This window comes from Typopeltis vanoorti, chromosome 19 (assembly GCF_054136105.1).
Source record: "Typopeltis vanoorti isolate ZY-2024b chromosome 19, IOZ_Tvanoo_1.0, whole genome shotgun sequence".
Classification (NCBI taxonomy): Eukaryota; Metazoa; Arthropoda; class Arachnida; order Uropygi; family Thelyphonidae; genus Typopeltis; species Typopeltis vanoorti.
This window is the reverse complement of record NC_143567.1, coordinates 106,489,368-106,503,037: the sequence shown is the minus strand read 5'-3', so window position 1 is coordinate 106,503,037 and position 13,670 is coordinate 106,489,368. Positions and strand designations below refer to the sequence as shown.

The 13,670-nt window shown below is 33.2% G+C and overlaps 1 protein-coding gene across 1 annotated transcript in view; it reads right to left on the bottom strand.

Moving 5' to 3' along the window:
* ppk25 (DEG/ENaC-family ion channel pickpocket 25) overlaps nt 1-13,670 on the bottom strand; it is a 100,003-nt gene that overhangs the window by 19,354 nt on the left and 66,979 nt on the right. The window contains exons 5-6 of the mRNA XM_090409395.1: nt 12,481-12,579; nt 2,492-2,591 (exon numbers count right to left, since the gene is read on the bottom strand). Of these exons, the coding sequence (XP_090265521.1) occupies nt 2,492-2,591; nt 12,481-12,579 (199 nt within the window). The remainder of the gene's footprint in view (nt 1-2,491; nt 2,592-12,480; nt 12,580-13,670) is intronic.

Sequence of the window (13,670 nt, the reverse complement as noted above, 5' to 3'; positions counted from 1 at the left end):
TGCCAAAAACATATTGCAGTTTAATTTGTACAAATATATAACCCATTTTGTGTAATATAATATATACGTATGCTGGCATTAAAGGTATGTCCACATTTGGGTGTAGTCATAAAAAGTGATTCATATGCAACTAAAAATGTAGTTTTTACTTAGCTTTGGCACACCAGAATAGTTATGTCTATATGTAAAGGCAGGGAGAATCAGGAATGAAGGAGTTTAGGCTGCTTAGCTGAATGCGATTTGAACAATGATTGACGGCTGTGGTAAAACATGGATATCAAAGTGAGATGTGAAAATGAAATGGAATCGCTTGTTAAGTATTTATATAAATTTCTGGAATGACCTAAGAAATGGGAAAGTACTACTAACCATATCAGATGATTTCCGTACAATTAGGATTAAAACTCGTATAACGAAGCAGCAGTGACTTTAAATTCCATGTGATGCGAGGCCAGGCTAAGAGGATATATTGTGGCGTGTTCCAACAGACCTGGTCGTTCAGTTAAGAGGGTGGGCTGAAAAGTTCTGATAAACACCTAGAACACAAATGATATTGATGCAGCTGATATACCACTAAACAAGTAACATTGTAGGTGAGTAAAACTGGAGTATGGAAAAAATATAGTTGCGCTAGTTAAACACCACCCAAGAGAATTCTCTCCTAGAAATGGAGTCATGATAATCTCCCTCTTGGGGTCATTATCCACCAACATCTGACGTGCCGAAACACTCAGCTAAGTGGGTTCCCGAATGTTTGAATGCTGACAAAATAGAGAATGTTTGCTCTCATCTGAAGGGATTTGTGGCTGTTGATGAAAAATGCTTCATCACCATAACCCAGAGACCAAACAGCAGTTAGTGAATTGCAGACACAAAGGTTGTCATACGGTGATGATTAAATACTTCGCCAAATTATCCTAATTACTAAATAAGTAACATTGTATGAGTAAAACCGGAGTATGCAAAGAAATTGGTTGAGCGAGTTAAATGCCCCCCAAAAGAAATTTCTCCTTGTTTTTAAGTAAAAGAGAATCGGAGTAGAAGAATAACCCTAATGTAAGCAGATACCGTTTGTAGAAAGCAGCTGCTGTTCAAAGAATGACTGCCAATTCGTCTATTTACGTCAATCCGGTGTATATTATAATAACGTTGGAACAGAGATGGATGAAAGGAATGGACATGCTATGATTTTCTATGGCTTTCTTCAGGCATTTTATAGGATACCACATGGACTCTTGTTGAATAAATATGAGTTTGGAACAGGTTGGTGACTGAAGCAAAGTAATAAGAAAGTGGTACAAGGAGAGAAACGAATCTGTAAGAGTAATAGTGACCAATGGATATCAGTTCTTGGACCATTATTTTCAATCTCTCCATTAATGATATTGGGATGGACATCACAGGTGATGCCTAATCAGGAGCAAATAATTTCTGATTGCTGAGGAAGCAAATATAGGCAGGGCGAACACGGATGCTACTGGCACACTGTGCTTACCGAATGATTTAAATAGACTGGGAATGTGTGGAAATACTTTTTATTTTCGAACTTGTTCTCACTACATTAAAATACTCTTTTCATATAGCGATCGTAAAACAACGCCTGTTCAAATTGTGAGCTACAATTAAACACCACATATTTCTTGAGATGTGAAAGATCGGTGTAGTCCATTGCTCACTGTTGTGCAAGATGGTCTTAAATGATAGCAAGATTACTCAGAGAAGTGAAGTTTAAATTTTAATATGAAAAGACTAGTACATTTATCCTCGAGTAAGAAGATGCTGTTGAATGATATTCATCAACAGTTTATAGAAGCAATGAAGATATGTAATTTTAAAACAGAATTAAATAAATTAAATTTATAATTTCCACAATAACATGGTGAATGTACGAATGAGAGGAAGAATGTATGCTGAGTGAAGATAAGCAAATCAACTTATGTTAAATGCTAAATTTCGTATAACATATATTGCTTTGGCGACAGTGGTGTTAAATTATTATTCCTTTAATTAGTCCTTCATGTTTTATTTTATGTAGCAATTATCTCGGATTGTGGCAGATTTTTTATGAGAGCTCTAGTTTTTCCCCTCAATAACACCATAATTCAACCAGGAATGTATTTGGTAGATACGTCTACATCCTGGTTGAAATGTGCATTTGAGCACATTTCTGGAATACACAGCATTGCCTACAGCGATAGCAGTCAGATGCATAGCCGATAATATCATCGTAATAATATCATATTAATTTTACATATGTTGTATATACCAACACTGCAAATATATATATATAATAGATGTCATAATTTTAATATTAGGTTTTTTGCATATCTTAAGAAAAAACATAATTTTAAAAGCAAATATAAAATAGAAAGTAGCCCAAAACATTAAATAGATTAGTTTATAATGGAGTTTTTCATTTATACCATAATCGAGTTTTGCGAATTTTTTAACTTATTTTTATTTAGATATTTATTAATATATTGCATTTTACCTTCGAGACAGAAGGGATAAATATGAGGTTTGGTGACATAAGAAGAAACACAATGTTTAATATCTAGAAAGGTATCAATGATGCACTGATCTTCGCACTCCTGTAATAAAAACAATAAAAAATGCATTTTACTTTGCTTGATTCATTTCGATAGAGAAATATGATATAATAGTATTATTTTTCATTAATCTGATTTAGGGCTACTCTTTATGATTACTCTCTGACTCAGCTTTACTTTCTACAAGTAAAATCAAGAATGAATGTGAAAGAATAACTCTTCTAAATGCCCATGGCGATAAGGTGACTGAAGCAGATGAGATTGTTCTACTAATGAGTGTCTATTTTATTATTAAACGCTATCAATCTGGTGTAGGCAACACTGCGTTCTCTGCTAGCGTTTCTGAAGAAACTCAGGTGTATGAGGAGGATACATTTTAGCTGTTTCACAAAGCGAATAAGGGTTCAGCAATAGGGAGTGATTGCATATCGACATATGTGCTAAAAGAGTGTTTAGCTGAGCTGACTATTCTCTTGACCAAGCTATATAATTTGAGTCTCAGAACAGGGAAGTTTAAGAAGTGGAAAGAATAAATGGTAATCCCATTGCACAAGGGCGGTGCAAAGACTGATATATCCAACTATCGACCAAACAGTATCTTAGGAGTTGTGCTGAAGATTTTGGAAAGGATGGTGAAGTCTCACATTCAGAAATGGGTTTACAGAGAATCTCTACTTTGCAATGAACAGCATGGGTTCACTAAGAGATGGTCATTCTTTAACAATTTGCTCACATTCTATAATGATGTTGTATTAATATTATCAATGAGTTAGACAAGGGGAATGGAAACGTCAAAAATTTCTTCCGAAGAGTCGCTGACTCCCTGAAGCTCTCTCTTAATAATAATAATTATTATTTATTATTTATTTCGTATGGGATTCTCCTCTAGCTTCCCCCGTTCCTTAGGACGGGATGTAGCCCTAGTAATTAGGGACAAAGAGTGTATTTTATGACTGTAGATGCGTGTGCGTTCACTGGGACCGGTTTGCCTGTATTGAGGTACGAAAAATCCGAGTTTCCGATCTACCACCGTATGAGACCAGATCACACACCTTTAGTCGAAAGATACCAGACGAAATTAGTCCGAAGGATCCTCACATCACGGACGGGAATGGAACCCAGGTCTTTCCGAACAAAGGGCTTCGTCCATAGCGACTGAGCTATGGAGACTCTAATTTTTTTTAATATGTATTTATTTATTGATTTATAAAATATTTATACATACAATAAACATCTTGTGTGACATTGCATCTCATAATTTTACTGAGTTCAGCAATAAATGCAGCAATTGCTACATTGGATTTCAATTAAAAATTTTAATAATACTTTTTTGTCTTTATATTATGTTTTTAAAACACATGTTCTTCTAATATTAACAATGAAGATTATACAGAATTTTTTGTATAATTATTTATTTTTTATTTCATTTTTATTTATTTATTTTTTAAAGTTTGAGAAAGAGTGATTATACATACGAATTTCTGCATTTGCTTATAAGGATTACTTAAGGATTACGTGCGCGTTCTCCTGCACGCGCCGGAATTTCTCAATCATAGATTTCGTAGCTTCCTAACACAGCAAAGAAACCAATAAATAATAACCAACTGGTGTCATCCTGAGATATGCTTACAAATAAGCTTCTAGGATAAAAGTTGAGAAATTACATCTCATCCAAGAGAGGAAAAAAAAAAAAATCTATATATCATATGAAACGAAATGCATGTAAAGTACTATCACATGAAAACCAATGTATGTAATGTATGTATTATATGTAAACAAATGTAAGTTATGTTAGTATCATATGTAAAAAATGAAAATAATGCTGTATCATATGTAATCGAATGTATGCAATATATGTAATAACTGTAACAAATGTATGTAATGTAATTAAATCAAAAAATTATTATTATTATTTGTTTTTAATTTTGAAATAGAAATGTAATGGATAAAATGTAGAAAAAAAACTAATATATATTTATACAAATTGAATCCATAACCAATATTGTCAAAATGAAAGAGATCACTCTTAGCATATTATATTAATCATTGTAAATATATATGTGAAATAAAACGTAAAATACAGTGTTTTTATTAATAAAAAACATTTCTAATGTTATTTTCAATTTAAAAATAGGATTGTGAAAAAGTGAAATAAATATATTCAGCATTCCCAGCAGATACCAAAAAAGAAACTATGAATATAATTTGAGAATTACTCGAACTGCAGATCAAAATAAAAATGTAAATAACCAAATGCTGGGGAAAAAAATTATGTATATTTATCTAAAAAAATTATTCCACAATCAATATCGTTAATATCAAAAATATCTCTCTGTTAACACATGAAATGAATTATTGTAAATATGTATGGAAAAATGTAAAATAAATTGTTAGTTATTATTATTAACTAACTAATAGGATATTCACTTAACATTAAATACTGAATATTTGTAGTGAACAAAAATGTAATAGTAATACTTCAATTGTATATTTGTAAATATTTTGTATAAATGAATAGGATAATAAACTTTGTCAAAAAATATATTATTATTATTATTATTATTATTATTATTATTATTATTATTATTATTATTATTATTATTATTATCTGACAACATTAAGCAAACACGGGCTACACTCGACGAATTAGTAACCCGAAAAAAAAACAACTTCAGCACAAGATTTTATTGCAAAAAGCTTCAGTCAGGACACAAGCCAAGAGGAACTAGCTGGCTCATTCAACCATGCTTTCACAAACAACATCACACAACTAAAAAAAAGAAAAACTACCAACGATCAACAAAAAACTACTGACACAAAGTCAACAACAAACGATGTATTTTCCACCCATAACAAAACAGGAACTGAAAGAATCAATCCTACAACTAAAATCAAAGACAATTCCAGGAAGAGACAAAATAAGACTCACAGATATTATAACAAAAGTATTGGATTGAACAAATAAATCCAATAATTTTGAAACTCGTGAACATAATATTCGAAACAGGAATTATTCCACAACAACTAAAAACTGCAGTAATTACTCCAGTATACAAACACGGCAAAAGAAACGATACTCAGAACTAAAGACCAATAGCTACAATACCAGTCATCTCAAAAATTCTAGACAAAATAACACACACCAGACTACAGCACTATTTACAGAAGTACAACATCATCTCACAAAACCAATACGGCTTTCAGAAAACAAAAAGCACCATTAAGACATCGCGGACATAATAAACAAAGCTGTGGAAAAAATTAAGTACGCCGTCCTAATACTGCTGGACCTAACCAACGCATTTGACATGACATACTACTCACCAAACTAAACTCAATAGGTATAACAGGAACACTGCATACATGGTTCAAGAACTACCTCTCAAACAGAACACAAGTAACAAAAATAGGTATATGTCACAGTCGGAGTATACAAGTAAAATACGGTGTACCTCAAGGCCATATTATCACCCACTCTATTCAACATATATATTAACGATGTTCATAACATATCGATAAGAAGTCAAATATTTCAATACGCAGATGACACTGCACTACTATCAATCCACAAAGACATTAACAAAGTTCTCTGCAAAGCAGAACAAGACCTAAAAAATTAAAACATACTTCCACCAAAACGCAATTCTAATCAACGGCACCAAAACACAGATCTTGATAACACTCAACCCAAGAATCATACGCCCCGCACACTATCGATACATTGTCACACATACCGCTGCATTAAGAAACAAAAATACCTGCCAATAATAAGAAATCAAACCTGTAACACACGCAAAATACCTCCGTCTCTACATAGATTCCCACCTTAAATGGACAAAGCATATAGAATACCTACACACCAAACTCCGGATCTTCGCAGCAAAACTCTTCCAAGTTAAAGACATTATTCCACCCAAGATGAAAAACTCCTAAATCACGGTATCTGCGAATCCCTACTCAGATACAGAATAACAGTCTATGCAAATACATCAAACAGCCACCTAACAAAATTAGAAACACTACACAGGAAAATCGTGTTAACAGTTATCTGGACTCCTTACACTCAACAACCAATATCCGACAAGCACATGGCGATACACAGACTTCTGAGCATTAAAAACCTGAAACACTACATGACATTAACAAGGAATTACTTCAACATCACCTATCGAAACAACAGACACACATATCGTATAACACGACCTACAACAACTCTCTACATCCCTACACTCTTGAACAACTCATACGGTTCTTTTGTGAAATCGCATCAGATACTCACACAATTCAGCAACCTACCAACAAAGTTAAGAAACCATTACCAATAATATACACATCACAAATCACTAGCATCCAATGTCTACATCCCATACTTAAACAGTAGCAACAACACAAATAGTGAAGGCTAAATCCGACTCTCTGCATAAAAGCTAACCCAAGCTTCGAAGTAGGTGAGATTAACTTGCCTCACTCATCTACAAGTAATGCTTATAAGCAAATGCAGAAATTCGTATGTATAATCACTCTTTCACAAACTTAAAAAATAAATAAATAAATAAAAATGAAATAAAAATAAAAATTATACAAAAATTCTGTATAATCTTCATTGTTATAATTAGAAGAACATGTGTTGTAAAAACATAATATAAAGGCAAAAAAGTATAATTAAAAATTTTACTTGAAATCCAATGTAGGAAATACAGCACTTAGTGCTGAACTCTGTAAAATTATAAGGTGCAATGTTATACAAGATGTTTATTGTATGTATAAATATTTTAGCAATCAATAAATAAATACATATTAAAAAAATGATTGTATATTCTGATTGCATATTTACCAGTTGTAAATATGTAAAATAATATTACATATTTATAACAGGATTAGTTTTTTTTTCTGTATAATGTATTATATACTTTCTTTGGGAGGCATTTCTGATTTTTTCCTCGAAGCTTGTCAGAGCTTATCTGAGGAGGATAATATAAGGAGGTGGTTTCATGGTTATGTTTCTATACTGATCGCAAGCCAGGTGTTGATTTTACTGTTTGTTGGTACGTGCTTGGAAGACTTCAACTGCAATTACAGTTTAACTTTTTTTCTCATCTTTTTGCAATTAGAGTTGGATTTAGACATGGTGTGTTTGTTTTTTTGTGTTCATGTAGTCATATTTGTAGAGTAATAATAAAAAAAAAAAAATAATAATAATAATAATAATAATATTTTAATAGGATAAGTTTATTGACATTCATTTATACATATATAGAGTATTTACAAATATATAATTCAGATTAAGTATAAACATATCAACATATATAAATTATTATAACATAAATAATAATAATACTTTTTTTATGTCTCAGATAAATTACATTCATAGATACCCTGATAATTATATATGTATATAATATTTATAACACATTACAATTGTGAATAACAGATAACTGCAAGTTAATAATTTTCTTCCCCGAAGCTTAGCAGAGCTTATCTGAGGAAGACAATAGATGATAGATGGTGGTGGTTTCATGGTTATGTTTCTATACTGGTCGCAATTCAGGTGATGATTTTACTCTTTGTTGATACATGCTTGGAAAACTTCAACTGCTATTACAGTTTAACTTGTTTTTTTTTTTGCAAATAGGATTGGATTTAGACATGGTGTGTTTGTTTCTTTGTGTTCTTGTATTGATGGTTTTTGAGAGGGGGATTGTCAGAGGTTTGTGTGTGTGTGTGTGTGTGTGTGTGTGTGTGTGTGTGTGTGTGTGTGTGTGTGTGTGTGTGTGTGTGTGTGTGTGTGTGTGTATGTGTGTGTGTGTGTGTGTGTGTGTGTGCGTGCGTGCGTGAGTGCGTGCGTGCGTGTGGGGGAGAGAGAAACAGGAATTACTCTAATTTTCATTCTCGCTATAATATTTATATAGTGCCTGTTTCAGCTCTCTGTATGTTCCTAGGTTCAGATTACTCTATATTTTGGACTGTAGTGATGTTGTAACATGATTGTGTAGTGGCATAAGTGTTTCACCTTAAATATTTTTTGTTTTGTCCATGCTTCTGGCATAGGTGTGGGTTGTTCCCAGAATATCAGTTTTACAATTTTATCTTGCAACCATTGTAGCCTGCTAAGTCTGTAGTCTGCGCAGAATGCATATGATGAGATTGCGTATCATAAAATGTTTTCACATAATGCTTTACAAATTAGTACATTTAGTGTGTCAGGCTAATGTCTTTTAATCGATATAGTTTGCTTGCTATTATCCTAAGCTTGGTGTGTAGGTAGTTTATATGGCTATTCTAACTTTGATCAGCATCGAAGTGAAGTCCGCGTTAGCGTGTTGTTTTCACCTGTGTAATGGTTGCGGTTTTCGGATCAGCGATTTCTATAAAGGAGGATGAACATCAGATGGTGAGATATTTAGCCTCTATAGAGGGTTTGGGGGTTTTTGAACATCATTAGCTTTGTTTTTCCAGGGTTTATATATATGCCGTTTTCGGTTAACCAGTTAGTGATTTGATTGATGTCATGTTGCATATTTGTGTAAGCGACATTTGCGATGTTGTGAATGGATACTATGGCCGTGTCGTCTGCGTACTGGAAGATTTTACTTTTTAGGGGAGGGTGGCTTATGTCGTGTGTGTACATGTTAAATAGAATGGAAGATAGGACAGCTCCTTGCGGTACTCCACACGTTACCACACGTGCAGCGTACTCTTTGCTGTATGCTGATCCTATCCGTGTGATGTGCTTCCTGTTTTTTATGTATACTTTAAACCACTGGTGTAGACGACCTCTAATTCCGATGTGCGTTAGTTTAGTTAACAAGGTTTTGTGTATTAGTGTGTTAAATGCTTTTGTTAGATCAATGAATACCACTAATGTTATTCTTTTTTTATCCAATGCAGAGTTTATTAGATTTATGAAATCTTCCAGGAGTGTTGCTGTTCCTTTATTTTTTTGAAAGCCATATTGTGTTTAGGTTATGATTTGAAATTTTTCAACGTATGTGGAGAGTTTGTGATGCACGATGCGTTCCATGATTTGGTTGATTACGGACAACGTGTCGATGGGTCTGTAATTACTTATAATGTTTATTTTACCCTGTTTGTGTATGGTTGTGATTAATGCAGTTTTTAGTGTTTGAGGTATGTGTTCCGTTTCGAAGATTTTATTTAACTGTTTTTTTGTAACTGGAAGTAGGTTGGTTGAGTGTATCTTGATGTGTTTTGGTTTGATTCCGTCTATCCCCGGTCCTTTGTTAGGGATAATTTGTTGAATTGCCAGTGATAGTTCTTCTTTTGTTAATTTGGGGAACCACATCGACTGGGTTGCTCGTGGACTTAGTGGAGGACGTTCTTTTGTGTGAAGAAAGGATGCTTCTTGTAGTTTTGAATTGCCAGTGATAGTTCTTTTTTTGTTAATTTGGGGAACCACATCGACTGGGTTGCTCGTGGACTTAGTGGAGGACGTTCTTTTGTGTGAGGAAAGGTTGCTTCTTGTAGTTTTTGGACAGAGTTCACGAAGTGCTGATTAAAGTTGTTTGCCAACTGTTTCAGGGATTTGGGTCGTAGGCAAAGCTGTGTTTTATTGTTTCTGAGGCTGTGGTTCTGTGTATATTGTCCTTTATGTTTCCCTTATGTCATTCTGAGCTGTTGTTAATTTGTTGCTGTAATAGTTTCTTTTTGCCGTTCTAATCTGTGTTGTTAGGAGATTCCGTTTTATTTTATATTCAGCTTTTAAAGTGATATTATTCAGCAACTTCTTAAGTTCTTTCCATAGGCCATCTAATAATAATAATTTTTTTCATACTATCAAATGTTTTAGTTTGCTATAAATTGATTTTTGTGTTACATATTTAACCCTTCTTCTTAGACACACCAACAGTTCTGCCTCTACTACCATTGTGTTGTGAACACAATCTAGCATCTTATAGATCAGATGCCAGGTTTGTTTCATGTTGTTTTGTGCAGAGGTTAGTTTGTCTCTGTAGTAGCTTCTTTTTGCAATTCTGATTTGTGTTGTAAGGCGATTCCTTGTTATCTTCTATTGAGTTTTTAAAGCTGTGTTATATGAACATCGCTATAATTCTTTCCATAAAGCGTCCTTTCTGTGTATTTCTATGATTAAGGTTTCAGTTATCCAAGGATTTGTGTTGTTTTTGAACGAACTATGACTTTCTTTGTAGTTTTCTTATATATATCCTCCAGCGTGAGTTTAATGTTGTTTTATAAGATATCTGCTGAATCTGATGCCAGGTATTCCCAGTCTGTTTTTCTTATTTCGTGGTTGACTATTTCTCTTCGTCTATTATTGTTTTCTGTCGCTTTTCTTCAGTGGGAAATTGCATGGATATTTTGTTGGTGTGCAGGTTTCTGCTACTTTGCACTTTATTATTGATGCAGTGTAACTGTTTGGTGGTGCTCGGACGTTTATATGATCTAGACAGGAGGCGGTGATAGTATTTCCGAATATTTCTTCCCTAGTACATGTTGTTCTTGTTGGTATTAGATTATACATCGATACCTTGTCTTGGTATTGTACAGTGTTGTTCTGGTTTTCGTTTCCAATATTTATATTTATGTCGCCAATTATCATTAGGTATTCGGTTGAGCAGATTTCTTGGTGTGAAAGCCAGCAATTGAGTTTGTGCAAGAATTTTATCATGTTTAGGTTTCGTGGCCTGTAAAAAGCATTTAGTATTATCGGATGCTGTCTAGTGGTGGTGTTAGTGATTTCGATGCAAATGGTTTCAGCATGCGCAAACTGATAGGCCGTTTCTTTTGCTATTAAGTTTTGTTTGATAAATATTAATATTCGACCCCTCTTTTTGTTTGGCGGCATGATCTATGTTGTTGGAAGCTTGTAATTTGGAAAGCAGTTGCATCGTCATTAGTTATGGATACTTCTGTTAGAATCAATATATCGATAATATCAGTGTAATTCCTCAGATAAGCTTGTAACAATAACCAATGTTTTCAGATGTTTCTGATGTTAATACTCAAGATTGACAGATCCCTCGCCTGTAATGTGTGTTGTGTTCTAGCATCAAGCGATTCGAATATACAATTACTGTTTACTCTGGTGTAATTACATCTAACTGATAGTTCACATTCATTTTTATTGTGTTGAGATCTTCTTATTGAACTAAGTTGGAGTCTTTTGTTTCACTCTGGCAACTCATATATATCTTCCGAGCTTTTTATTTGTATATACTTTGAAGTCTGTGACTTTCTCAAGAATATTTTGCCGTCTTTGATCCATAAAAATTGATACTTTTTTTCTGTTTTTTCTTTTCTTGCTTGGATCAAAACATGATGATTGAAAGGTGTTAAATACTCAGATAAAAAATTGGTGTGTTGTCTTTCGATGCATTTAAATCCTTGACTACTGGTTTATTCAGTCTGCTGGCTTTTATGAGATTGTCGCTTGTAGCCTTGCTTGTCAGACGGATTTTTACTGGTGCGGGTAGTGGCAAGCATTGTTTTTTGTTCTTCCTGGAATCCGATTTATGATCTGAATATCATTATGCTGTAGAGGAATGCCAATTGCATGGCCTAACTTTAAAACTACGCCTCTGATATTTATTGTGGATTCAGTTTTTGGAAGACCATTTATGACAATGTCTTCTTTATGTTGTTGTTGTTGGTTTAAAACTTCGTATTGTAGTTTCAGGGAATTAAATTTTTGACGAAGTTCCGATGTGTCTTTTATCAATTTGTGCTGCCTGTCAGTTAGTGCGTTAATGCTGGTTTTAATGTCTTTTACTGTTTGTAAGACTTCTTCGACTTTTGAATTATTAAATTTAACAAACTCTTCATATTTGCTAATTTTTTTGTTATTTGTTAATGCTCTTTATCAATAATAATAAATTAAATAATAATAATAATAATAATAATAATAATAATAATAATAATAATAATAATAATAATAATAATAATAATAACTCACGCTTCTTGTACATGGTGTCTTCCCTTTAGTGACCTCGCATTCCGTGATGTAGTCAGTACAATTTGAAGCATATGGAGCAGGCAAAAGTTTCTTTGTATTCTGTAAAAATATGTTAAACTGAGATTTGTAGTAGTAAATATTTAAATGAAACATAGAATAAAATAGTTAATATCTTTATCTAAAAAGGCAATTATTCTTTTTATATCTTTTCTTCGTCAATTAGATGATATCTTACATATTTGGTTTTCTGAATAATCCATGCTGACTCTCATTACTAGTAAGGCTGGAACTGTTAAAATCTTAGTATATTCTCTCCTTTCTTTATGTTCTTCAGACAAACTGTTACAGAATGAATTACAACATATTATTTCCACTTTTGTTTTAATCTAATGGTTATAAGAGTTTTTTCGGCATTCTTCTCAGCTTCCAAGGACACCATCTTTTCCTTTTCCCACCCTCCGTAAAAGGAAACATTTCATCAATTGAAATACTGTATGACCTATCAGAAGTTTATACGTCTCAATCGTATTACCCCTCTTCCTCGTGTTTACAGCCTATAAATTCTCAATCAGTATTCAGAAGTATTCCACAATCCTGCATCACTAGGGCGCAATACTCCTAGTGAGGTCTTACCAATGTCATGTAAATAGGCACATAGAACTCTTATAACCATTAGGTAAAAAAGTGGAAAAAATATTTTGTAATTCTTGGTGTAACAATTTGTCTGAAGAACATAAAGAATGGAGAGAATGTACTAATATTTTAACAGTTCTTTCATGAAAAGAGCTTTGAACAGTTCTGATGTCTCCTCCTGTTCAAATACAGAAGTAATAACTCATATATTTCTGTCCCTTATATGCAAGGCATTAGTGAACTCATAACGAACGTTTTAAAGCTACTGAAAAGTTTTGTTGTCTTTCGCCTCATCAGAAAAATCTCCACCTTTCTCACTTCTCAAAGGACAAGCTTCAACTTCTCAACCATCCAGGTGTATATCAGATTCCTTGCTCCTCTGGATTATCTTATTTTTGACAAATAAGAAGATCTGCGTTTTATTTGGCTAGACGAACACAAGAGTTATATTAAATACCATCAGCCTGACCATTCTGGATTTGCGGAGCATGTTATAGACACTAAACATTGAGTTCATTGGAACAAGACAATAGTTGTTTATAAAAGTTCTTTCCTCA